The 23159-nt window shown below is 35.9% G+C and overlaps 6 protein-coding genes and 1 non-coding gene across 10 annotated transcripts; 1 reads left to right on the forward strand and 6 right to left on the reverse strand.

The window, feature by feature from the left end:
- Positions 1-1985: 1985 nt before the first annotated feature.
- On the reverse strand, positions 1986-3220 carry LOC120283487 (50S ribosomal protein 5 alpha, chloroplastic). Its single transcript, XM_039290180.1, has 2 exons — positions 3018-3220; positions 1986-2495 (listed from the first exon to the last, which is right to left on the reverse strand). The coding sequence occupies exons 1-2, from the start codon at positions 3118-3120 to the stop codon at positions 2143-2145; spliced, it is 456 nt and encodes a 151-aa protein (XP_039146114.1). The 5' UTR covers positions 3121-3220; the 3' UTR covers positions 1986-2142.
- Positions 3221-3873: 653 nt separating this feature from the next.
- On the reverse strand, positions 3874-6760 carry LOC120283488. The gene is made up of 3 exons (XM_039290181.1): positions 6483-6760; positions 4925-5146; positions 3874-4228 (listed from the first exon to the last, which is right to left on the reverse strand). Exons 2-3 carry the CDS (start codon positions 5141-5143, stop codon positions 4115-4117), a joined length of 333 nt encoding a protein of 110 aa, XP_039146115.1. The 5' UTR covers positions 5144-5146; positions 6483-6760; the 3' UTR covers positions 3874-4114.
- A 1004-nt stretch (positions 6761-7764) lies between these two features.
- On the reverse strand, positions 7765-10504 carry LOC120283485 (calmodulin-7-like). Its single transcript, XM_039290179.1, has 2 exons — positions 10352-10504; positions 7765-8322 (listed from the first exon to the last, which is right to left on the reverse strand). Exons 1-2 carry the CDS (start codon positions 10425-10427, stop codon positions 7949-7951), a joined length of 450 nt encoding a protein of 149 aa, XP_039146113.1. The 5' UTR covers positions 10428-10504; the 3' UTR covers positions 7765-7948.
- Positions 10505-10877: 373 nt separating this feature from the next.
- On the reverse strand, positions 10878-15380 carry LOC120250219 (myb family transcription factor PHL7-like). Of its 4 annotated transcripts, none has more exons than XM_039259013.1 (8): positions 15240-15380; positions 14796-14853; positions 13616-13837; positions 12320-12396; positions 12194-12236; positions 12058-12115; positions 11675-11744; positions 10878-11443 (listed from the first exon to the last, which is right to left on the reverse strand). In XM_039259013.1, exons 2-8 carry the CDS (start codon positions 14845-14847, stop codon positions 11015-11017), a joined length of 951 nt encoding a protein of 316 aa, XP_039114947.1. In that variant the 5' UTR covers positions 14848-14853; positions 15240-15380; the 3' UTR covers positions 10878-11014. The 4 variants fall into 4 exon arrangements, with proteins under 4 accessions (XP_039114947.1, XP_039114946.1, XP_039114949.1 ...); XM_039259012.1 differs by having other exon boundaries at positions 15184-15380; XM_039259015.1 differs by lacking the exon at positions 14796-14853.
- A 1412-nt stretch (positions 15381-16792) lies between these two features.
- Positions 16793-16865, reverse strand: TRNAA-CGC. Its single transcript has one exon. It is a non-coding gene; the product is annotated as a tRNA-Ala (tRNA).
- A 645-nt stretch (positions 16866-17510) lies between these two features.
- LOC120249537 (metacaspase-9) lies at positions 17511-18900 on the forward strand. Its single transcript, XM_039258087.1, has 2 exons — positions 17511-17950; positions 18123-18900. Exons 1-2 carry the CDS (start codon positions 17593-17595, stop codon positions 18776-18778), a joined length of 1014 nt encoding a protein of 337 aa, XP_039114021.1. The 5' UTR covers positions 17511-17592; the 3' UTR covers positions 18779-18900.
- Positions 18901-18906: 6 nt separating this feature from the next.
- LOC120249539 (L-aminoadipate-semialdehyde dehydrogenase-phosphopantetheinyl transferase-like) lies at positions 18907-23066 on the reverse strand. The gene is made up of 5 exons (XM_039258091.1): positions 22934-23066; positions 21876-22008; positions 20173-20411; positions 19629-19800; positions 18907-19359 (listed from the first exon to the last, which is right to left on the reverse strand). The coding sequence occupies exons 1-5, from the start codon at positions 23047-23049 to the stop codon at positions 19171-19173; spliced, it is 849 nt and encodes a 282-aa protein (XP_039114025.1). The 5' UTR covers positions 23050-23066; the 3' UTR covers positions 18907-19170.
- Between the last annotated feature and the right edge of the window lie 93 nt (positions 23067-23159).

Genomic DNA, 23159 nt, shown 5'->3' on the forward strand with positions numbered 1-23159 from the left:
CAAAATATTTCTCCTAACAAGTCATAATATAATGTTTGATGAAACAACATTAACGTACAAATTAAGTAATACAAATAACATAAATTTTAAAATTAAATTAAAATTACAAATCCATTAAATAAAATTCATATATTGAGAATCCAATTCCACCACTAAATAAATAATATATAACGTTATTTCAAATTTATTGTTACAATTATATTTAAACTTAATTATTTTAAATTAAGTTTCTATTAAATATGAAAGTATATATATATATAATATTATATTAATGGTGAAATAATCTTTAATAAATATAATAATAATATATAATATATTTTTTCGGGAATCTCCGAGAGGCACGGGAAAACCCCCGTGCCCCGAGGAAATTCCCTACGGGGTTCCCCGCAGGGAGCGGGGTGGGAATTCCCGTGGGCCGGGGAGACCATTCCCCGCCCCCGCCCCCGCCCCGCTAGGCGGGGAGGAATTTTTCCCCGCTCCCCGCCCCACGCGGGGAGTTCGGGGAATCCCCGCTCCGTCGGGGCGGGGCCCCGCAGGGAACGGGGATTCCCCGCCCCACTTACATCCCTAACAACGAGTCACTTATCAATGAAAGCATTTAATGCAAGGTGATGACATGTAATTAATAAAATAAGCATTTAACTGCACGTTTACATGGATACAGCCCAGCAGTCTGCATAGATGGGATTCAATTGGCCTCTGCTAAAGTCCTGGAAAGAAGTCCTTCTCAGTTGGTGTTTGATAATTTGTAATCTAATTTCCCAAGTCTCTAGTGGATAAATGGCTGGGTGATGAGTACACTCACATTCAGATACAGTAGCCGAGAGATGCATATTCAATGTTGATTATAGTGTCTGCATGTGGGACTACACCTTCATTCAGATGTATCAGTCAGCAGCGCATGTGCATTGAAGATAATTTTAAGGTTTTCGGTTTATCCATTCACTGGAATTTTATCATTCAAGTCAGATAGATAATGCAAGAAACTATCTGAAATTTTAAGAATTTGCGTTTCATGCCCATCTGATTAGCTACACACATGCAACACCCAGTGTATTGCATGCTTCTTGTGCAATCTAAATGTACTTCTTCAAAACCCAAACATGCACAGTAACAGCCCCGCGGCAAGAACAGAATAAAGAAATTAAAATTTCTAAAGCCCTGTAAATAATAAAGGAAACAGGTTTTCTGACCTCAAATTTGGCCAAATCATCCATTCCACGTTTTATTCTTAAACACACAACCCAGTTACAGCTGAGAGACCTGTCAACTGTAGAACGACAACAAGAACACAGTTGGCTCTTCTCACAGGCTAAATACATGAAGAATTGGGTATAAGACAAGAAACCATGAACACCAACCCCAAAATATGGAACAATAACCTAAACTTGGGTAACTCATTGTTAATGGTGTTGACATATAAGTTGCAAAATAAATTGGGGAAAAAAAAATCCTCAAGAGAATGATTTTGGACTTGCTACACGTTACCTTGAACCATGAGAACATACCAATACCCTTTTAGAATATACTTATCACTTATGAATAGATGAAATTTCATTAGTCGAATGATATTTAGCTTTGAAAACGCTCCAACTTCTTAAGATGTAATGAAGAAATTTCACTGCTGATCATACTTTGAATAAAATGAAAGCACAAAGCATAAATGACTAACATATAATAGGCAAGAATTATATGCAATACAGAATGTATTTTGGTCAATAATGAAGGAAATATATGAAGTTTGAAGAAACATTGACTTCGTTTGAGAAACTAAACAGATCTAGCACCATAAAAATACCTGTTAGGTGATCAAGTATTTTTCGCAAATACAACTAGGTCTATCTAACCTAACAGGAAAGTGAAAACGATAAATCATAAACACAGGTAAGTGGAGACCATAAACCATAAACCATAAATACAACTAGGTCTATCTAACCTAACAGGAAAGTGAAAACCATAAACCATAAACCATATCAACTGAGACCTTTTTCCAAACTAACTTGATTTCAAAACAAATATGGTTTTCACAAACTCAACTCTTAAGCAGGTAAACAAATTCAATGTCACAAGTGTCAGAGGAAGCAGCTATCAAAATATAGCAATTACAATGAGGAGAAGGCAGAGATAGACCTGCAAAATATATTACACATTCTTGTTCTTCTTCATCTTGGAAGGTGGCCATCTGCCCTTCTTCCTCATCCGACGCTTCCTCAAAAGGCGTTTCCTCCGAAGCCGTATTTTTTTGGCCAGCTTCATCCTCAACCTCTGCTCGAGAATCATCTGCTGCTTGGATTCTAGAGGAAGGTTCTCAACTGCCACAGCTTCTTCTGGCCTTTGAGATGGAATACTATCAGGTCCACCATCATCGGCCCCATCAACTTGGGAAGAAGCCTGGACCATGATAGACCTATTGTGAAATCCAAGGGTCTTGCCTACCCTCACTCCTCTAAGAGTTCCACGCTGTAACACTAGGTCTTGCTGCCACAACCTTGCAACTAAAGGAACATGTGCAAACAAGTAATCCAAGTAAAGATCATTGACAATGAGATCAAATTGAAGGAATATGAACATTATAAGAAACTAAGAGTATGATCAGAATCAAAGCATGGCAAGTATTACATAAAAAAGATGAAGAATATTTAGATCAACAACAAAGTCAATTCACAGATTCCACACGAAATGTGAAGTAAATATGAATGTGGATGTGAACACTATCCAAAGAACTAGATTTAGCACCAAATGAATGGTTCTGGCATAGAAAGCGCAAATATCAAAATTTACTTGAGGGTCTGATCCCGCGGCTTATCCACATTTATCAGGACAGAAAGAAAAAAAAGAAATAAACATGGGCAAAAGAATGCGCATGATGTTTGCAGTAATGCCACAGTAAGCAAACAAAAACCAAAACAACCATCCAAGTTTTCCCGTGTTGGCAAGTAAATCAATCTAAAGAGAAAAGAATTAACACAAAGAAATTTCAATAGCAAAAAACAATAGAAGAAACAGAAAATACTCACAGGGGCGAGAGGCAATTGGGATGGAGGTGGGGTGAAGGGACGAAGAGGAAGGAGGAATGAGGCTAGAGGACAGTAAGGAGAGATGAGGGAGAAGGAGAGCCATATCTCTCGTCCCCTCTCAGGCACTGAAAGCTAAACTTTTGCGGGGGACTTTATCCGGAATCCGGATAAGCATAAACAGGCAAGTCCCTCAAGTGGAAGAGCCGGCTAACCCGGTTTCAACTTTCAAGCATTGGTTGTTTTTTTTCTTTTTTTTTTACCTTCAAGTCCTTATTATTTTCTTCCCTTTTCTTATTTTAAATAAATATAAAAAAATTACGTATCTATTTTATATTTTAAATAAATATAAATAAATCACATACTAAATACATGCACATATGTGAATTTTCTAAATACTCCACTTCCTGATCTTATCACAGCCGAGAAAGTCATATATTCCTAAATATTTCAAAATGACTTTGTTGTTGGTAAAACAACCTTTTATCCTCATAGCTTTGAAATCACTTGCTAAAATATAAAATCTGAATAACATACACCTATATTCTTTTTTATTTTTTTTATTTTTTTATTTTTTTATTTTTTATTTGAGAAAAATAAATACACAACCATAAAAATTTAAATGCTTAATCAACCCAACCCATATCAAAGACTTGCTTTGCTGCGCTTCCTATTTAACCACCTGTGTTAGGGATACAAAAGGCCCAACCCCGCAAAAGGCCCCTCGTTGCTCATCACTGTGAAAAGCGCACAGAAGGCCAGCTGCATTGATCAGCTTCCACGTTGCAATAAAACGGCAATTATAAGACACTGATCGGCAGCAATGTCATTGCAAATTCTTCACTATTTGTCACTAATGACACAAAATTTGCGATTCTTAAATAAAAACTGACAAGATCTGTTAAACAATACATGCCGGATTTCAAACAATACAGCAACGATGCCAACGAAACGTGTTATTATGAGTCTATGACATAGAAAGACCAGTACAAGAGCAGCTGGGCCAATGGAAAAAAGTAAACAAGTTATAGATATATGTCCACCCTTCCGTCCAAACTGCAACTGTATTGATTTAGAAGCAATATGGGCAGAACCAATTGTCAAGGCTGATAAACATCAGGAAGCCGAAGGCCAACACTAGCAGCTGATTTATTCAGAACCTTCTTCATTTCATCTGATCGATCAACAGCAATATTATACGAGAACAGCAGTTCCTGCATACCACCAATTGATTCATAAAGTCAGAATACAAGGTGAAAGCATACAAAAGAGCAGTTCTTTTTGAGTAAAGATTCTGAATAACAGTTTGGCAGAACAATAATAGCATTCCTGAACTTCAGGTCTGCTAAAACGTGAAAAGTTGGAACAGACCATGATGAGCTTTTAAATATATTATTAAGTATATCAACCCAAATTACCAACATTGTTCTTAACTGAATGCCAGAAACAAATATACCCAGCAACTATTATACATAGATCATCTATATAAGACACGTAACAACTGTAAAAGTTTATCCACTCCAGCTGACAGGAGATTAAGAGAGGCCTTGGAACAAACTAGTGAAATATTTCTTCAATTTTCTACTCTTTCTACTGAAATAATTGATACAGGAATAAGTAATTTTGCTAAAGCTTGTGTTTGAGTGTTTCTATGCCTAAACAGAAGTAAACATGGATGCATTTTTCTCAGGGATCAGTCTATGGTTAAAATAAATAAATAAATAAATAAAGAAATAAATAAATAAAGGATAAAACCATAGCCACTGGAAGATAATAGTTTGAAGAAAATTATTAAAAGCAAGACTTGGAACCAACAGCCTCATTCAATGTAAACCATACAATGAGCTATATTCTATAGATAAGAAGAAAGAAATAAACAGATTACTTAATTTTGAGGTATCCATACGAACCTTATGATGATGCACACTATTAAGAAGAAAGGTGTAATCATGAGCAAGCTTCAACTTGGACTGAATAGCAGTTTGATCAGAAAGGTTAATGTTCTTCCGAAATTCTTCAGTTACAAAATCTCTGAAATGTCTTCTGCATCCATCATGACCAATGTGCTTCTTAACAGCCTTGAGAAGTCTGTGATAAATTTTTGCAGCACCCAATGTCCCAGAACTCATTTCCTATTGATATATGATACCGAGATTGGTTAAATATTAAATAAATAAATAAATATACTGCATTCTACTCAGAGAGGCAATCCTATTAATTCTACTCATCAATGAAAGAAAAAAAAAGCCAAGTAAGGTGAGGGGAGTAATTAAGTAGTAAGAGGTAGCATGGTTGCACTTAATAATAATTAACCCAAAACCACAAAAATGGAAAATATAACTAAAATGAGTTATACTTCTACCCCTGAATCAATAGAAATTGTTTAACCAACCCTGCATTCAACATCTACATTACTCTAAACACCTAGCTAAATTTTATTGTTTCATTTTGCTCTCTATTTGCTATTTTATACCTTTCAGGACTTTAATTTCAGGCAATGCCCCAAAATATCTCAATAATAAATTCTTGCACTCACTCATCCAACCTTTTTGGTTCATTGGTGCAATTTTTTTAAGAAAGAAAGCATTGTCACTCGTTCAATGTCCTATAAAACAATTTCAATTTTCAATCAGATATTCATTCTGCTCAATTCAGTTAATCATATCTTGTCATATGACAACTGATATTTGTGCATTCTCGTGTTAATTTTTTTCCCCTTCTCTGCCTCCAAATGAAATACCAAATATACCAATATCTGAGGTTAAAGTTTATTATCATTCTTAATTGATGAACATTGGTTCCCAGAAACATGAATGGACAAAAGTTATCTAAGAAAACAATAACATGATTGAATAGTCAACTAAAGAAGTACAGTCTATTCAGTTAAAACAAAAAAAACAAAATGCTCCACAGGCATTCTGCCTAAAGAAAATGTTAACATGAATGAAATAGTTGTGCATCATATAAAGAAATTTTCAACTTAATATCAGAACTCATCTAGTAATGAACTCAAAGAAAAAAATAGAATAAGCAAGTATCAACTACAAAACTAATGAAGACCGTGCAAATACTATCAAGGAAGATGGTGAAAAACTAATATTTATCAGGCGCAGAAGCAAAAATAATGCGGAAGTGTTTCTTACATATGTAACAGAGAATTATTCCATCAATGACATATTAAAGCTTGACCATGATAATCTTGTGCTTATTTAATGAAGAAAAATAGCACTTATTCGAAGTTTTAAAAGTAGAGGTCTGGTTTGGGAATTTCTTCGAACAGTTTGTGGGAGTCATGGATAGATTTTAATTAAAGGGAAAAAAAGAAAACAAAAAAATAAAATTTGGGTATAGCTTGTCATGATCTACAACTTGGAGGACACATTAGCTAAGTATAATCAATCAACCAAAAAAAGTAAAAAGGAGCAGAAGAAAATAAGGAGAATAAATGAATAGTTTACAAAAATCTACCTGAAATGCAAGATTGAATGAAGATGGATTTTTAAAAAAAGTCAGATCGGGCTAATCTTCTCCTTTTTGCTAGTAATACCGTATTCGTCTCCCAAACCTAAATCGTAATGTCCTGATTGCCTCTGTGTGTGTGTCTGTCTGTCTGTGAGAGAGAGAGAGAGAGAGAGAGAGAGAGAAGAGAGAGAGAGAGAGAGAGAGAGAGAGACACGTCGTAGGGCTTCGAAAGGGAGCCGCGAGAACGGCAGAGGGAGACGAATGATAACGAAGAAAATTGCATAAATATATATATGTATATATATATATATATACCCCTGCAATTAACCAACATAGTTTCCCTTATAAAATAAACAATAATAATGTGGACAAGAAAACCCAGCTATGTTCTTTTCATTTATGATTTATCTATCCTTTTTATTTTTTTATTTTCTTGTTGTTAATCTCTTTTAGCTTTTAATTCTTTTCTTCAGAGGGTTTTTTTTATTCTTATTTTTCTTCTCTTTTAGCTTTTAATTCTCTTCTCCATCTTAATCCAGAACCTCTCAACCCTATCATTACAGACGGACTTGTGATAAGATAGAGTAATACCACACTTATATCAAGATCAAGTGCAAGTACAAGTTCTCAGGCTATGATGTACAAAAAATTAAAAAAATAATAATAATAAAGACTCTCTGATTCACAAGGATAGTGTCTACCAAAACCATGAGAAATTATAAAAACAAGTAGGTTAATATAAACAGTTAGGTCAATCACTATTGCAATAGCCAAACACTTGAAGCATTTAACTCTCAAGCAATTAAGTCTTATGTTAAACAAACAAACAATTAGTTCACAAATAAAACCATAATTTCAGATTTTTTTTTCTCAAGATATTTAAGATTGTATGACCTGAAATGTTTCTTAGATGATGATGTAATTCTGTGTCATGTGGATGCTATTTGTTGAGATGCATACCAATAATTTTGATCCCTTTTTATTACCATATAACATATGTCTACTGTCTATCAATTTGCTGCAATACATATAAATGTACGCAATAATTACTTATTTACTTGGCCATTCACACCAAAGACAATACTGGCATATTTATTATTGTTGATTAATTTACTTTAAAACGTTGGTCTTTAGGTTTACTACTTTTTCCCCAATAATCTGGGGGAAAAAATGAATTTGTTTTAATTTGTTAACAACAACACAAGGTGGGCTTTCAAAACAACAGTATATTATTATACATGAGTAACTGATAGAGAATAGTTTCGTATAGTCAGACAAAAGAAAACCATGACAGAAACAGATCCTAGATAAAATTCCATATCATAAATCTTGAAAATGAAAAGACCCCAAAAAAAGGGAATTAACATGTAGCACAAACAACCAAACCCTTTTTAGTTTTTTCCACAACTAAAATAAACCTTTGGATTGAGGCACCAGCATAAGATGATGAAAAGAGGATTGATATTTTCCCCTTATTTAGCCATCATGACTTTGACAAACTCCTCGTAATTGATCTGGCCATCACCATCAACATCAGCCTCCCGGATCATCTCATTAACCTCCTCATCAGTGAGCTTCTCACCTAGGTTGGTCATGACGTGACGAAGCTCGGCACCTGAGATGAAGCCATTCTGATCCTTGTCAAACACTCTGAAGGCCTCCCTCAACTCCTCTTCAGAGTCTGTATCCTTCATCTTACGCGCCATAAGGTTAAGAAACTCTGGGAAATCTATTGTTCCATTGCCATCTGCATCCACCTCATTTATCATGTCCTGGAGCTCAGCTTCTGTGGGGTTCTGCCCCAGTGATCGCATCACAGTTCCCAGCTCCTTGGTAGTGATACAACCTGTTTTTAACAACCAATGATCACAACTAAGCACATATCTTTGCCTTTGCTATTCCTTTTTACTTTTTTACTTGAGACTGTACCTCTTGTCAATTAAAGGCAAGAACCAAGAATAGCCAAACTGCCATGATTTGACTTGCAGGAAATAAAAAAATAAAAAAAAGGCGCACCATATACCACTGCACAGTATGAACTAACAACTTACATGAAACCTAGTGACCAGTACACAAGCTGCTTGAAAGAAAAAAGGGGTTCGGAATGGGAATCATCAATATGATAGAAGCAAATGTAGTATGTAGCTACTTTCGAACAAAATCAAATTGCATGGAAGCAATAAATACAAAGCAGTAGGTACTTGTGAATTTCTAAACATATGGTTGCTGTTCTTGGAGAGTCAACATTAAGGTTGTTCTAGAAACAGGAAAAAACTAAAACAGACAAAAGACAAAAAACACTATCAGAGGTACAGGACAAGCACATGAGATTCATCTTTTTTTGTTCATCAGTTGTGAGAATCAAAATTAATTGAATCCCAGACAGTGCTCCTTGCTTACCTTCAATACAGAGTGTGAAATTGTATATGTAGCAAAATAGTCAAACGGGTATGAGCACTACAATTCACCAGGCATTTTATTCTCAAACTTAATACACACTTCCCCGCAAATGGATTTCATTCTAAGCAACAACCAAAAGTTGGTAAATATAAGAATCATGCATTGAATTTGTAAATATCTGTTTCTTTGCAAACTACATAGCCCAGTTAATATAACATTGCAGAAGATATCCTTTTACAATTTTTGTTTATGAGCATACGATACATAATTTGTCAAAATGCAATTTAACATGCCTGCAAAGAACAAAAGAACATAGGAATTCATGAAGCGAGTGTAAATTAAACAAAATATTACATATTAAGGTCATGACCTATTCATGTTGGATTTTTTTAGAAAAAAAGGGACCCAGCAAAATGTGGCTGGCATTGACAGATATTGATTAAGGCCACAACCTACTCTCATAGAAAGGAAAGGGTCCGCTAAACTGGGGTTAGAATGCAAGATTTGGTCACCGAAAAAAAAACGGAGGAGAAGAAGAAGAAGAAGCAGAGGAAGAAAGTAAAGCGAAGAAGAAAGTAAAGCAAAGCAATGATATGGCATACAAGTCAGACAATATCCCTTGTCGTTCATTTTGTGTGTTGTTCACTCTCAGTAACCTATTAGCCATTATCAATGATTCTCAAGGACCTGCTTAATTTAGGAGTAAGGCACGGGGATGGAAATTGAACACAGCCACCTTTGATTAACCATATCACAAAAACTATAATTTTGGTTAGCAAACCATTGTAAAATCACAAACAACAAATATTTTATAGTTTTACAAGGTGACAGACTTGCAAATCAGATAGCTTGAACATAACATGAAAGATGTTACCTAAAGCAGTAGCCAGGATACAAAAATATAATTATAATCTCTTGCATGAAAAAAAAAAGCTCAAAATCAAAATTTCATTTCCAAAACTTTGCCTTTAAAATGCGTGATCCATAACTATAATTTTTAACATTGAGTCAATGTCCAATATCATAGAGGATTCATCCACGATTTTTATCTAAAGAAAAAGCAATTAACAAGATATAGGGATCACCAGGACTATCTACCTCAGGCAGCACTAATCAGAGAAGGTTCACCAACATGAAAGAAGAGAACACCTAGATCTACTAAAGGGAAGTCTTACATGCATCTATAAGTGATAATTATACAGAACGCGAACAAAAAATAACGCAAATAAAAGATAGAACAGCAAAGATTGCAGTCCTAAAATCGCAAGAAAAACATGAAAACCTGGCAATTGAAAATCTTATTCGACATGAGATTATATACACAAGCACATCCACACCACACAATCAAAGCAGCCACTAAAACAGCAGATCAATGCAAAACGGTGTAAAAAACAACACACACACATACACAGACACAGAACCCAGAGATATCCGAAAAGAAAGGTGAAAAAAAAAAGAGATGGAAGAGATCAGACCATCGCCGTCCTTGTCAAAAAGGCTGAAGGCCTCCTTGAATTCAGAGATCTGATCGTCGCTGAGCAGGTCCGCCATGGAATACCCTTCGTTAGCGAGAGAGAGAGAGAGAGAGAGAGAGAGAGAGAGAGTCGTCGCTCCTGGTGAAATAGAAGGCTTTGTTTTATATTTCATACGCAGGACCTGGCTTAATGGCCTTTTGACCGACTTATTCCTGATCCAGCCGACTTAAGTTAGCCCCCAAAGGCCCAAACTATCTTCCGAGGTTTTGTTTTGTTTTATTTTTTTATAAAGTGAATTAAATTATAAATATATTAAAAAAAAAAAATTAGACTTTGATTTTCGTGTTTAATGTTTTAAAAAAAACTAGACTTTGATTTTCGTGTTTTTGCATGAGGGTGGCTTATATTATAATGAGTACAAAATTCACAAGCATTTGTCAATAACCGCAACACAAGTAAGATTATTTGTGTTGCCATAATGTAAATCTAGGCCGGAACCAACCATTACCGGCATTTGTACAATTAGTTAAACATAACAACTCGATCATATTAAAATGACGCATCATTGTATTTACAACAACTTGACAGTATCAATAATACAACACTGACATTGAGTGCTACTAGCATCACATGGCCCAAAGACACGAATGAACAAAGCAGCAGTTATCTTGAAGATGAACTGAGACTGATATTTTGGCTCTCATTCTCCGCAAAACCATGCTCTTGCCGGTCAGAATTATGACAACCTTTGCTGCTGTCCATCTCCGTATCAAGTCTGAAATTGAGGGTGCTCGTACCATTTAAGTCTCGGTTCCACTGGCCAACGAAATCATCAGACTCGGGCTCTTCAGTTAGGGGCAGTAATACCTGCTCTGTATCTTTCGATTGGTCACCCAACCTTTGTTTCTTGCCCGATGTCAATTCACTGAGGCTATCCTGCAACTTGGATGGTGGCTCACTGACTTTCCGCTTTTCATTAGCTGCCGAGGAATCACAGGCCATCAATGTGCCACCAAGCTTTTGTTGTTCCTCTATGATCTTCTGGAGATATCTGCTCTGGGCTTCAATTCTTAGCTGCAACTGCCTTTGCACCTAAAATAATTATGCATCAACAACCAAGTTTGCATGGTAAGTTCATGATTCATTTACTGCAATATCAGATTATATATATATATATATATATACATATATATATATATATCTATAAGAATCAGACATTCATTTGCAGAAAAGTTGAGCTATGGCCCATCAAATATCAGCTAAGACACTTGAATGGCTATTAAACCAAAATTTTGATCAAAAAGTATTTGAATTCGCCCAAACCTCAAGCTGTTCACGAAGCCGCTTCTGCACCTCCATTTGCATTTTTAAAGCTTCATCAATTTCCACGCCTCTGCAACATGAAGAAAGATGAACATACTGCGACAACTGATCAAGGAACTTGTTCCATGCATTAATTGATCCAACCTAAAAAATAACTGCATAAAATTTAGTGGGAACAACTCCATGTGTGAACGGGGAACATTTTGCATCTTTAACCACAGGGGCAGGGGGATGAAGGTTTACATTTCTTCCAAAACAATGAACAATTACCTGCAATCTCTCAAAATAGGCTAGATGAACTTGAAAATTCAGGATAACCCATAGAAACCTAAGACATAAGCGAAACATGCCAACTATTTGCAGAAATAAATAAGGTTACTTACGGTGCAGAGTCCATATTGCAGAGTGCATCTCCAGAATCCTTCTTATCCTCTTTTGAACCTTCAACAATAAGAGCAATATTTCAACTCAATAATAACGGCACGGAATATATCAATATTTAGAGAGTGATATATTTACCATCAGCAGGAGATTCAGGGAGGTACTTTGCAAGACGATACTTCTGCAAGTAGCACTTAGAATAAGGAATCTAGTGTATTATTTATGCAATGCAAAAACCAAAAATTATAAAACAATACACTATACCTGCAAATGGCTTTTCACATGATATATTGTAATTCCAGGAACACCCATTACTCTTAGAACTCCTTTAGGTGTTGCCCCTGATTGATGTAGGAGAAAATATGTAATTAAACTGGTGCAAGTCCTTAGACTTTGACTCATTAAGTCAAGCAACCAAAAAGAAATTAAGCTTGATATGTATTCAGAAATTGCAGCAACCAAAACAAAAATGTCAGGAAATTAATGGTCAACACTTTCCAGTCACATAAGTGAAAATTCGAAGGTAATCCTAAATTGAGATGAGTATGATTAAAAAGCCAATGAAGAGAGAATGGGACAGGTAATGACTAATAGTCTTGGCAAACACCATAAAGGTCTATTAGAGAAAAGTAGTTTGATTAATGTCAATTACATAAACAAATAACCTAAACTCTCTTCACTTGTTCACTGTTAGTTACAGGTAACAGTATTTCATAATTGGCTATCCTTCTCAGGAGGGGTATTTAACATAATTTGCCATTTCCAGCAACTAAAAAGTTGTTTGCAATGGAACACCATGACAATATACAGGCTATTCAGTCATAGTAGATTGACAACACAATATATAAAACAAAATTTACTAATTCTCTTGCCAGCTTCAAAACCATGGTGATGTAGGAGGCAAATCATATCTAAATTTCCTAAACTTTGTCACAATAGTTGCCTTTAAGTAGAAACGAACAGATAATAATAAAATATATATATTTGTCTCTTTTGTTCAGGAATGAAGAGAAAAGTACACCAACAAAATGTTTAGCTGAAACTTTGTGTAATGATATGGTAGAGCTTGGTTTATCTAGTTATTTGGCCCTAGATATAACAACATGAAGGGGAAGTATTCAAGCTAACCCCAAATAGTTGGGACTAATAACTTGTTGTTCTTGTTGTATATATGTATGCACATATATACAAGTTCAAAACCCATTAAGCTGTCCCCATAGTCATATTTGAAGGATGTTGAACCTAAGTTGATTTCAAAAGCAGCCAGGTGGACTGAGAAAAAAGCATTGAAACTACAAGGGCACCTTTTGAAGTGTTCATAAATGGCATGACAAGAAATCACTGAAAGTGGAAAATCTGTGTACTAACAGGTTCTTGAAGAAATATTTGATGTATCCTATGAGCTACCTATGATCCATTCCACTTTATTTATTTGTATCCATTATTGGAACGTGGATGTTTCTTTGATTTAGAATACAAGTAAAAGTAAAACAAATTTGATTTCATCATTTAGAGTAAGAACTACGAAGAATATATTGCTGCTGAATCAAAAATACTCACTATCTGGTCCACCAAGCTGTGTTATTGCATCAACAAAGCGGTCATGGAGATCTGATGTCCACCGCAGCCGTTGCTTCCCACCTACAGAAGCACTGGGGTTTTTAGCAGGAGATCCACAAGAACCAACATTTGCCAGTTCTTCAGAGCTTGGGACCTTATGGTGAACCATGGGCAGAGATGAAAACTTCTTGGCATGATACATGATGGAAAACAGTTTGGTGACTGCAGATAGGAAAAAGGGTGAATATCGCAACTCATGAAGTACTTATAAATCCGAAAATTATAACATACGCATCAATAAAGTTTATGTTACTAAAATTGAAAAACAAGCAGTATGTCTTGAAAGTAAGTTTTTATTACATTCATGTGCATCGTATACATAAAACCAGACGGCAACGAAAATTGATATAAACAAGAAAGGCTACATGTCAATGACATTTTCTCGTAAAGCTTGAACAACTAGTTAATTATTTCCAAGAAAAATTGGAACACTCAAATTATAAACCTATATGCTAGATGAAGAGGCTACAAAATGACCAAAGTTTGATTTGTAAGAAGAGGCCCACAAGTAACAGTTTCACCCTTGGATATACTTGCATCTGATCCGATGCATTTAAAACAGAAAAATAAAATCGATCCATAAGGAAGAACAGAACCTGCCAAAAAATTGATGGAGGAGTAAATGAATGGTAACAAGCAAAACCAAACAAGCCAAGGAAAACGCCAACTAAGAACATAGAAACCAAAGCTTCCACTTGACATTGATAAGGCTACAAAATAATATGCCAGTTTTGAATAAGGTAAGAGTGAAGAAACTTTCCAATGATCTTAGCCATATATTGAAAAAGTTACATTTTTCTCGGAATATGATTCGTAATTAGCAATGAAACCCAAATCTCAAAGATAACCATTTTTTTTTTTTTTAGTTACCAGGAACAAGGACATTAAAAAAACCAATAACAGAAAACCATGACAATAACAAATAGCAAATGAGCATCATAATTAGAACAGACACTTCAATTAGCCAAAGGAATCTAATGTATATGATAAGTATTTTTTTTTTTTTCTCAAATCATAGGTAAGTGACAACAAAAACAACAACGGCAACAACATATAGTAGATCACAGAAAGAGAAAAAGCAAATGTACATAGACATAAAACAAATCAATTGATAACATATCTGCCACCCGCTTAGCCGATGAGTAGCATACAACCGAAGCATTAAAATGCATGGATATCTGCAAATAATGAATTTAGAAAAAGCATAATCCAAGCACCCTAAAGAAGAGTATGCTAAAAAACAGCTAAGAAAAGCACATAGTATGCTAAAAAACCAACACAAAGAAACATCATTTCATATATGCACAGTAGCCTCTCGGAGAAAGAAAAGCAAGTACTTTTCAGCAAATAAACAGCTAAGAAAAAGGTATATAAGTAAAGAAAAAAAAGAAAGTAGAAAGAGAGCCTCAAACTTGCAAACAATGGTGCCAAATTTCTTTTTTCCTCAGAAACAAAAAGAAAAAGCGAAAAAAAAAATAGCAAAAATCAGATTTTCCACAAAAACCAACCTCGCAAAAGAGCAATTCAGAGGGCGCCCCAATCAGCAAACCGAAAAGCCACTAACCTTCGGACCAAACCAAACATCCCTGAACCAGAAGCCTCAGCAAACTTGCTTCACTCCAGAGAGCAACGAAATATCCTTCAAATCCAAAGCTGAGAAGCACGTCAGAAGCTCAAAACTAACGACAGATCACACTCTCATCGGCGAGAAGCAGGCAGGTGGAAGGAAGTCTGATCAAAACGGTGCTTGAGTAGGGTTTAGGTAGGTGGAATCGAAGGGGCAAAAGGAAGCGAGCTTGCTAGGGTTTTGTAGAGCATCCCCGGGTCTTCGGTGGGCCGTGGCGAAGGAGAAGCAGGCAGAGTCAGGTTGTTGCGTGTTATATATACACATATTAGTATTAGCATAATATTGAAAAATTGGATAAGCCCCACTGCTTATTGAATAGTGAATACTGTTTTCTTATACCATTCTTAATTTTTTATAATAATAATAATAACAATATATACATACATGCAATGATGCAAAGCAAAGAGGGCATTATTTAATATTTATGTGAAAGGATATTGATTCAAGCTCCTCGTTCATGCCTTGGCCTGTTTCTTAATTTTTGGACTTAAAAAAGTGCTTATTCTTGTATTGTCGAGCATTGTATGCATGTGCGCATACAACTTGTAGTTACGGTAGTATTATTACTGTTATATTGCGCTCTCTCTCTCTCTCTCTATGTCTCTCTCTTCAGAAAAAATATATACATATATATATATATATATATTCCATATGTGTGTTCATTTGGGATGAGAACATAATAGGCAATGAATGAGACCACACACATGGGAACACTGAAGTTAAATGAAAAGCCTGACTATGATGTGCACACTCTCTGGGTTCTGGACTGTAAAAGAACCACAACTAGTAATGCGCCTTTAATCTCTTATCAACTACCATTCGGGAATCAATCCACAGACTATAAAATTTAACATATGCTGAGACAAGGAACACCTTGGTAAAGAATAAAGATATAAAGATGGCTAGTGGAGGTGTCAATTTAAATGACAATCCTGTGAACCCAACAACAGTACTGCTGACAAAAAACTTGCTCAAACCTGTGCAACGTCCCAAGGGAAAAGTCCTGTGGCTGTCTGTCTGTGTCATCGGGTGGCTCAAGCGCGGTTGTTTCAGAACAGCCAAAAACAAAAAAGTAGCCCACGCCTAAAGATTGTGTAGAACTTTTATAATAAATTAGAAAAAAGTTCACTAACATTAATTACATACAGCGTTCTGTTCTGCCCAGTGCCACTGCCACTGCCACTGCCACTGCCACACCAGGCCATCATGCTGCGGAAATGAAATGAGATGCGAGCATCTCTGAGTCTGGACAAGTCAGGTTTTCTTTTTATTCTATCTATCTCCTTCAATCATTGAATTTCCAAAACTTTTTGAGACATCCAATTTTCATAGTAATTAATGTGTGTGCCATACAATATAAAATGTATGTAAAATTGTATATTAAAGCGTAACAGGCGACTGACATGTTGTTGTTTCCCAATAAGCGCAGATAATTAATCAACATTAGAAAACAAGCAAAATCAACATTTATACAAGTAGTTAATTAAAAATGGAGGTGCGGGGAATCGAACCCCGTGCCTCTCGCATGCGAAGCGAGCGCTCTACCATATGAGCTACACCCCCGTACGATTGTTGTTGGAAGATAATAATTTATTTATATAAAATTTATGGATAGTTTGAAGCATTGTTTTTGTGAATAACATGAACTTATTGTACATGCTTCTAAAATTGTTCTAGGCTTTCCTTGTGGGTGGGTTGCAGCACTGTCCAAACAAGGCTAATATATAGGTAGGTGGACTGCTGGATTGCATAACAGTAATAAACAATTTTACTATATATATACACTTGTCAGAATGAGAAATCAGGCTTACAGCATAGTCCAAAACCATTCGAATTTTGTCTATATATAATTAATACCATCGATCAGCACTTGCCTCAAGGATGGGGATTAGCGGGAAGACAAGTCTTAGAAGCGAAGAAGAAGAGCCAAACGCTGGTTGGCTTTGCTTTAGACCTCCTTGCCAGAACCTTACTGAAAGATTTATTATATGTATATGGTGTTTGGTTGCTTAGACGACAACACATTTCTTGAACGTAGAAGCGATTAAATGATCCACAGCAGAAACTTGAAAGACAGAACCTTAATTTCCCATTACTTGAACGCAATCCAAAACCATGGATGGATGGATGGATGGATGGATGGATGATTAGTAATCTATCTATATATATATATATTAGACACGCACACTAGCCAGTGAACTACTAAATTGCATACAAGAAAAAGAGATCTCTTTAATTATTTGGTTATTTGAGAGCAAATACGGCAACTTGATTGTTGAAATTCCGATCAATGGAGGAAGGAAAGAAGAGGGTGGCAACTTTGGTTGGGTGCAACTACGCCAACACAAAGAACGAGCTTCATGGATGCATCAATGACGTGATGACCATGCGTGACTTGCTGGTGTCTCGCTTTGGGTTCAAACAGGAGGATATTGAGGTCCTCACAGACGCCCCCGACTCCCCGATTTTGCCCACCGGTGCCAACATCCGGCGCTCACTGGGGCGCATGGTTGCCAACGCCAAGCCAGGCGATGTGCTCTTCTTCCACTACAGCGGCCATGGCACTCTCATACCATCTGCTTGGCCGTTTCACCATGGATTCAAAGCTGATGAAGCTATTGTTCCCTGTGATTTCAACCTCATCACAGGTAGTTTTTCTAACACACACACACACACAAATTAAATAATATATAATAACATCACATGCAAATCAAGGGCCCCAATTTGGTTTGTCAGTAATAAATAATAAAACAATTATTCTAATGGTGTTCATTAGCAAACTAATTAATCATTAATTAATTAACGCGCGCTCGCACGCAGATTTGGACTTCCGGCAGTTGGTGGACCAGCTGGCGTGGGGAGTGAGCTTCACGATCATCTCGGACTCATGCCACAGTGGTGGCCTCATTGATAAAGAGAAGGAACAGATTGGCCCTTCAAGTTCAACCATCATCAGTGAACTAGCATCTGATCCCGTGCGCGATCAAAACCACAAGCCGAAGCTCATTCCATTTGACTCGGTGCTGCAACACCTCTCCTCCCTCTCTGGGATTGTTTCTTCTCACATTGGTGACCACCTCTGGCACCTCTTCGGGCCCGAGATGAGTGCCAGTTTAATAAACAGAAAATTGCCCGTAAAACCATCATCATCATCATCATCCTTAAAAAGACCCGCTGATAAAGATGACGGAATATTACTTAGTGGATGCCAGGCCAACGAGACATCAGCCGACATGAGCCCTGAAGGGAATAATGAAACAAGGAAGGCTTATGGAGCATTTAGTAATTCCATTCAGATGGTTCTGAGAGAGCATGATGGGGTGCTCAGCAACAGGGAACTGGTAATTCGGGCGAGGCGTCTGCTGCTAGAACAGGGCTTCGCTCAGCAGCATCCATGCCTCTACTGCAGTGATGACAACGCAGAAGCCCCTTTCCTGTGGCAGACTGGGAACGTGAAGATCAACTCAACTCTCTGAGATACGTGCATGCAGCATGATCATGCATGCCATTGTTCTATCTGATACGATATTGGTAATTCATTTCATTTCATTTCAAACACAATAAGACCCAACAGAGAGTGTTCATTCAAATTGAAAAAGCAAGTGAAATGTTTCTCTACAATATTTAACTAGAAATTACTCTTGCTCAAGTCCCAACTTCACCTGCTTTTCTCAGATATAAGAAACACAAGACTCAGGACATCCAAAACCTGAGTCAAAATGAGCACAATACTTGAATCCTATGTAACCGTAAAGGGGAAAAAAACTTGATGCATAAATAAAGAAAACAATAATGGTCACAATGGTTCATTCCATCCAGTGGGCAAAAGCACAGCTCTGGAAAGAAAATAATTTAAAAGACTTCTTTCTTACAACAAATTGAACTCATCAGCCAAACCTTTCTCTCTGAGAAAAACTGAAATGAGATCCTCTACAGTACGGAAGATGAACTGATCTTCATGAGGGTGTATGGTGTTCAACTCTTCCTTGTTAGCTACTTGCATCAAAGTACTTTGATTACTCTCAGCAGCTCCTGGAGGCCCCTTTGCCACAGTTGCCTGTAATTCGACAATCTTGTTACTAATCTCAAACCATAGTGAATCAGGTTTCTAATTGAAAACACAGGGGACAATATTATACAAAAACTTTGCTGTTAAAAACTAAAAAATCATCGACCAAACATGTAAATGTAGCACCATAGGGTCTTTTCAGTGAAAGCGTTAGTCCAGTCATTGCACTTAACAACCATGAAGTGGATGTTGTTCACACAAAGAACCAAGAGAGCATTGAGAAGTAATGAAAACAAGTTCGGACATAATAAACTCACAAAATGCAAGTTGTCAATTTTGAAATGCCAGAATCTCCATTCTGTTGATTTCACTCCATCAATGTCAACTGATATATGTGTCCAGTTATTGTGATGAAATTCCAACCTGTGCAGTCCATACCCCAGCCCTGCTCCTAATGCTTTGACAAATGCTTCCTTCAAAGACCAGCATCTGCAAAAAAAAGTTTAAGCAAGATCCAGTGAACAGTACACAAGAATGCAGCCTATACAAAACATGCAATGTGAGGGGATGAGAAAATCGGTCTAAGATGCAAGGGAGTGTGCAGCAATGAATAAGTTGAACAGTGTCATGCTTGATTAATGAATTTGTGCTAAAAGAAAACAAAATAAACAAACTTGAGGCTGAAATATAACCATAGTGTTCACAATTCATGTTCAACTATCTTTAGATTTAGTCAATCCAAAGTTATTGCAAGACTGGTTTGCTATGGCCATCGAGGCAATTCTCTATTGGCAACTCAATTAAGAAAACTGGCATTGCTAAATTTCAAACAAATAACTACATGTTAAATTGAGAGCATACCTGAGAAAATCAGAAAAGATATCATCTGAACTGCCAGCATTCATGATTTTCCCCCATTCTGAATTTGTAAAATAAGATGAGAAGTTCTTGACCAACTCAAGAGCTGTTTCATGCAGAGGGATGTGAATGGAGACAATGTCTAATCCTACAGGGCACACCGGCTCAGACGCTATTCCAACATAGTTCCCATGATGCGATACGTTGAAATTGAAATTCATGAGCATATCTTGTCCATTTTTCTACATTAAATATCGAAATAGATTAAATACCAGAAAAGGAAGAAAAAATTTAAAGTGCAACAGGGCAATCTATCAGCAACAAAAACAATCAGGAGTAAGCTATCTTCTGTCATAAAGCATTTTATTGCTGAAAAACTCCAACATAAACCAAGCAGAAAATTAACAGAGTAGATGGTATAGCATGCATTACAAGAATTTTAAAAGCGGTTAATTTTTGGTTCATATTTATAAAGAATAGACCTACAGCTGACATCATTTTTGGAATGAATAACATGTTCAGAGGTTTCATTGATAACGAAAAGTTATGTAGAAGACAACAAAGCAGCTGCTTTTATCTAATCTTTGCTTTGGTAAATATCAGAAAATAGTACCTCAGATTTAATTTTATCTAAGGTAAGTATAAATTATTTGACAAAAACAATCAGGAGTAAGCTATCTTCTGTCATAAAGCATTTTATTGCTGAAAAACTCCAACATAAACCAAGCAGAAAATTAACAGAGTAGATGGTATAGCATGCATTACAAGAATTTTAAAAGCGGTTAATTTTTGGTTCATATTTATAAAGAATAGACCTACAGCTGACATCATTTTTGGAATGAATAACATGTTCAGAGGTTTCATTGATAACGAAAAGTTATGTAGAAGACAACAAAGCAGCTGCTTTTATCTAATCTTTGCTTTGGTAAATATCAGAAAATAGTACCTCAGATTTAATTTTATCTAAGGTAAGTATAAATTATTTGAGAAAACATAGCCATGAATAACAACTTATATTTTGGGTTGATGAAATGCGGACTCTTTTTTCACCACCAGATTCCATCTAATAAAAAGTATAACATTTTGTTTGCTAATATTTTTCACACTTCATATATCCATCCATCCATCTGTATCTCATCTCTATTATGCTCATTCTATTGGCAATTTTCATTCTATAGCTAAAATCATATATAATGAGACATAGCGTGCCTAATATAGAATATGCTGAATGGGTTCAAGGAGTCAACAATAATCAAATGGTAGGTTAATAAATATAACTAGAAAAATTTGCTATACTCATTAATAGATTCTTTGTGTATTTACAGGACTGTTTATTGGCAATCCATTTGGGCAGTAATTTTGACTAGTGATGACAGTTACAAAATAGCCTATATAAGTAAAATGTTTGCTATAGGTAGACTAGTAGCAAAGGCTTAATCTTTTCTGTTAAACTTAAAGATATGCTGAAATGAATATCCTTGCAATAATGAACATTAAGATATCTCACTAAGAAGATCTGGGCAACATAAAATAAAATTATAAAAGTCAAGTAATTGTCTGACAAAGATTAAATGGCCTCGCATTTCAAAATCTTTTGGAGCAGAAAAATGCTCCAAAAAAAAATTTGCGCATCTAAAAAGTTGATTCAATAAGTGATTAAAAACTAAATAAATAAATGCAAGAAAATAAAGCCGATTTCAACCTACCAAATATGGTTTCCCTTCAATTGTTCGATTAATGATGATCTTGTCAAAATGGATTCCTAGAACTTCATGCACAAGTGAATATTGAAGTAACCGACTTATGTATGCACGCTTTCTATCCTCAAACTTTATAAACCTAGTGATGTGTAAGCTCAAGGTAAGAAGATAGATCTTATGATGTGTAGGCAAGATATCAGAAAATAAAACCAATGATATAATTTGAAAATTTACACTAACAAAATGGAAGACATTTGCATGATGAATTCTAGCTTAATCCCTGCAGGTCACAAGGTCACAGGTCACTTACACCAAACAAATAGAAGATATTCCTTCAGTGAGCCGTGATCCTAAACATCAGGAATACTTAATATTAACAATTCTAAGCAATTATTTATCTATTTGAAGCAGCTATAAGTGCCCATGTACATCAATACATACAGATTTACTATTTTCCATGATTCTAATTTCTGCAATTTGATTCGAAGATCGAATTTGGCATGGGAAGAGCAGGAACTTGGAATATGCGTAAGATTGAATTTGACTCTTGAAAACATACTATAATCATGAAGTCTTATTTCTAAAGACCAACTCCTAAATAGATTTATAAGAAAAGTTAAAAAAAAAAAAAATGCCTGCAATGATCACTGACCTGTTACTTCAGCATGGTCTGTCCGATGTTATTTGGGGGAAGCATTAAAAAATGGGTCATTTAAATCCTTCTGAAAAACGTGAGTCTTTTAAAAAAATTAACTGTTGCATTCCAACATGTAGACGCATCCATTCCAACATGTAGTTTTCATTGATTGCATTCTAAAGAGCTGAAATTTAGTGTGCTAAACCTTGTGAAAACTAAAATTGAATCATCTTTCATTACTTGACAGCAACTTTTCCAAATAAATTGTGGTATAAGTATAATCCACAAGTACTTGTTTATGACTCCATTTGCATTGAAAATAGCATAATAACAAAGAATAGAGAAAAGACCTCGAAAGATTTCAAAATAAAGGGAAACAAAGCAGCAGGCAGAGAAGAAGAAGAAGAAGAAACTAAGAAGGATAGACCTGGAGATGGCGGAGTGCTCATGCTGTGGAAGTAGAGAAACTAAGGAGGAGAACTCATCCTCTGAAGGATTCCATCCAGAGATGTCTACGAGCCATCTTCGCACCGGCTGTTCCATCCTTTCCAACCTCCCAACCGCCCAGTTCCAGGTTATGTATATATAATAATAATAATAATAATAATAATAATAATAATAATAATAATAATGCGGAATACGTTTGAGTTCGA

This window comes from Dioscorea cayenensis, chromosome 19 (assembly GCF_009730915.1).
Source record: "Dioscorea cayenensis subsp. rotundata cultivar TDr96_F1 chromosome 19, TDr96_F1_v2_PseudoChromosome.rev07_lg8_w22 25.fasta, whole genome shotgun sequence".
Classification (NCBI taxonomy): domain Eukaryota; kingdom Viridiplantae; phylum Streptophyta; class Magnoliopsida; order Dioscoreales; family Dioscoreaceae; genus Dioscorea; species Dioscorea cayenensis.

Excerpts from the sequence above, each read along its gene's own strand:
- LOC120283487 (XM_039290180.1), bottom strand. The coding sequence starts at position 3,120 with ATGGCTCTCCTTCTCCCTCATCTCTCCTTACTGTCCTCTAGCCTCATT. Across the intron at positions 2,496-3,017 it reads CCCAATTGCCTCTCGCCCCT|TTGCAAGGTTGTGGCAGCAA; the intron begins GTGAGTATTTTC and ends ATGTTCCTTTAG.
- LOC120283488 (XM_039290181.1), bottom strand. The coding sequence starts at position 5,143 with ATGAGTTCTGGGACATTGGGTGCTGCAAAAATTTATCACAGACTTCTC. Across the intron at positions 4,229-4,924 it reads ATAGTGTGCATCATCATAAG|GAACTGCTGTTCTCGTATAA; the intron begins GTTCGTATGGAT and ends GGTGGTATGCAG.
- LOC120283485 (XM_039290179.1), bottom strand. The coding sequence starts at position 10,427 with ATGGCGGACCTGCTCAGCGACGATCAGATCTCTGAATTCAAGGAGGCC. Across the intron at positions 8,323-10,351 it reads TTTTGACAAGGACGGCGATG|GTTGTATCACTACCAAGGAG; the intron begins GTCTGATCTCTT and ends TGTTAAAAACAG.
- LOC120250219 (XM_039259013.1), bottom strand. The coding sequence starts at position 14,847 with ATGCATTTTAATGCTTCGGTTGTATGCTACTCATCGGCTAAGCGGGTG. Across the intron at positions 12,116-12,193 it reads CCCTGAATCTCCTGCTGATG|GTTCAAAAGAGGATAAGAAG; the intron begins GTAAATATATCA and ends TTATTGTTGAAG. Across the intron at positions 11,745-12,057 it reads TGCAATATGGACTCTGCACC|AGGCGTGGAAATTGATGAAG; the intron begins GTAAGTAACCTT and ends TTCATGTTGCAG.
- LOC120249537 (XM_039258087.1), top strand. The coding sequence starts at position 17,593 with ATGGAGGAAGGAAAGAAGAGGGTGGCAACTTTGGTTGGGTGCAACTAC. Across the intron at positions 17,951-18,122 it reads TGATTTCAACCTCATCACAG|ATTTGGACTTCCGGCAGTTG; the intron begins GTAGTTTTTCTA and ends GCTCGCACGCAG.
- LOC120249539 (XM_039258091.1), bottom strand. The coding sequence starts at position 23,049 with ATGGAACAGCCGGTGCGAAGATGGCTCGTAGACATCTCTGGATGGAAT. Across the intron at positions 20,412-21,875 it reads TTGAAGGGAAACCATATTTG|AAAAATGGACAAGATATGCT; the intron begins GTAGGTTGAAAT and ends TATTTAATGTAG. Across the intron at positions 19,801-20,172 it reads ATCTTTTCTGATTTTCTCAG|ATGCTGGTCTTTGAAGGAAG; the intron begins GTATGCTCTCAA and ends TTTTTTTTGCAG.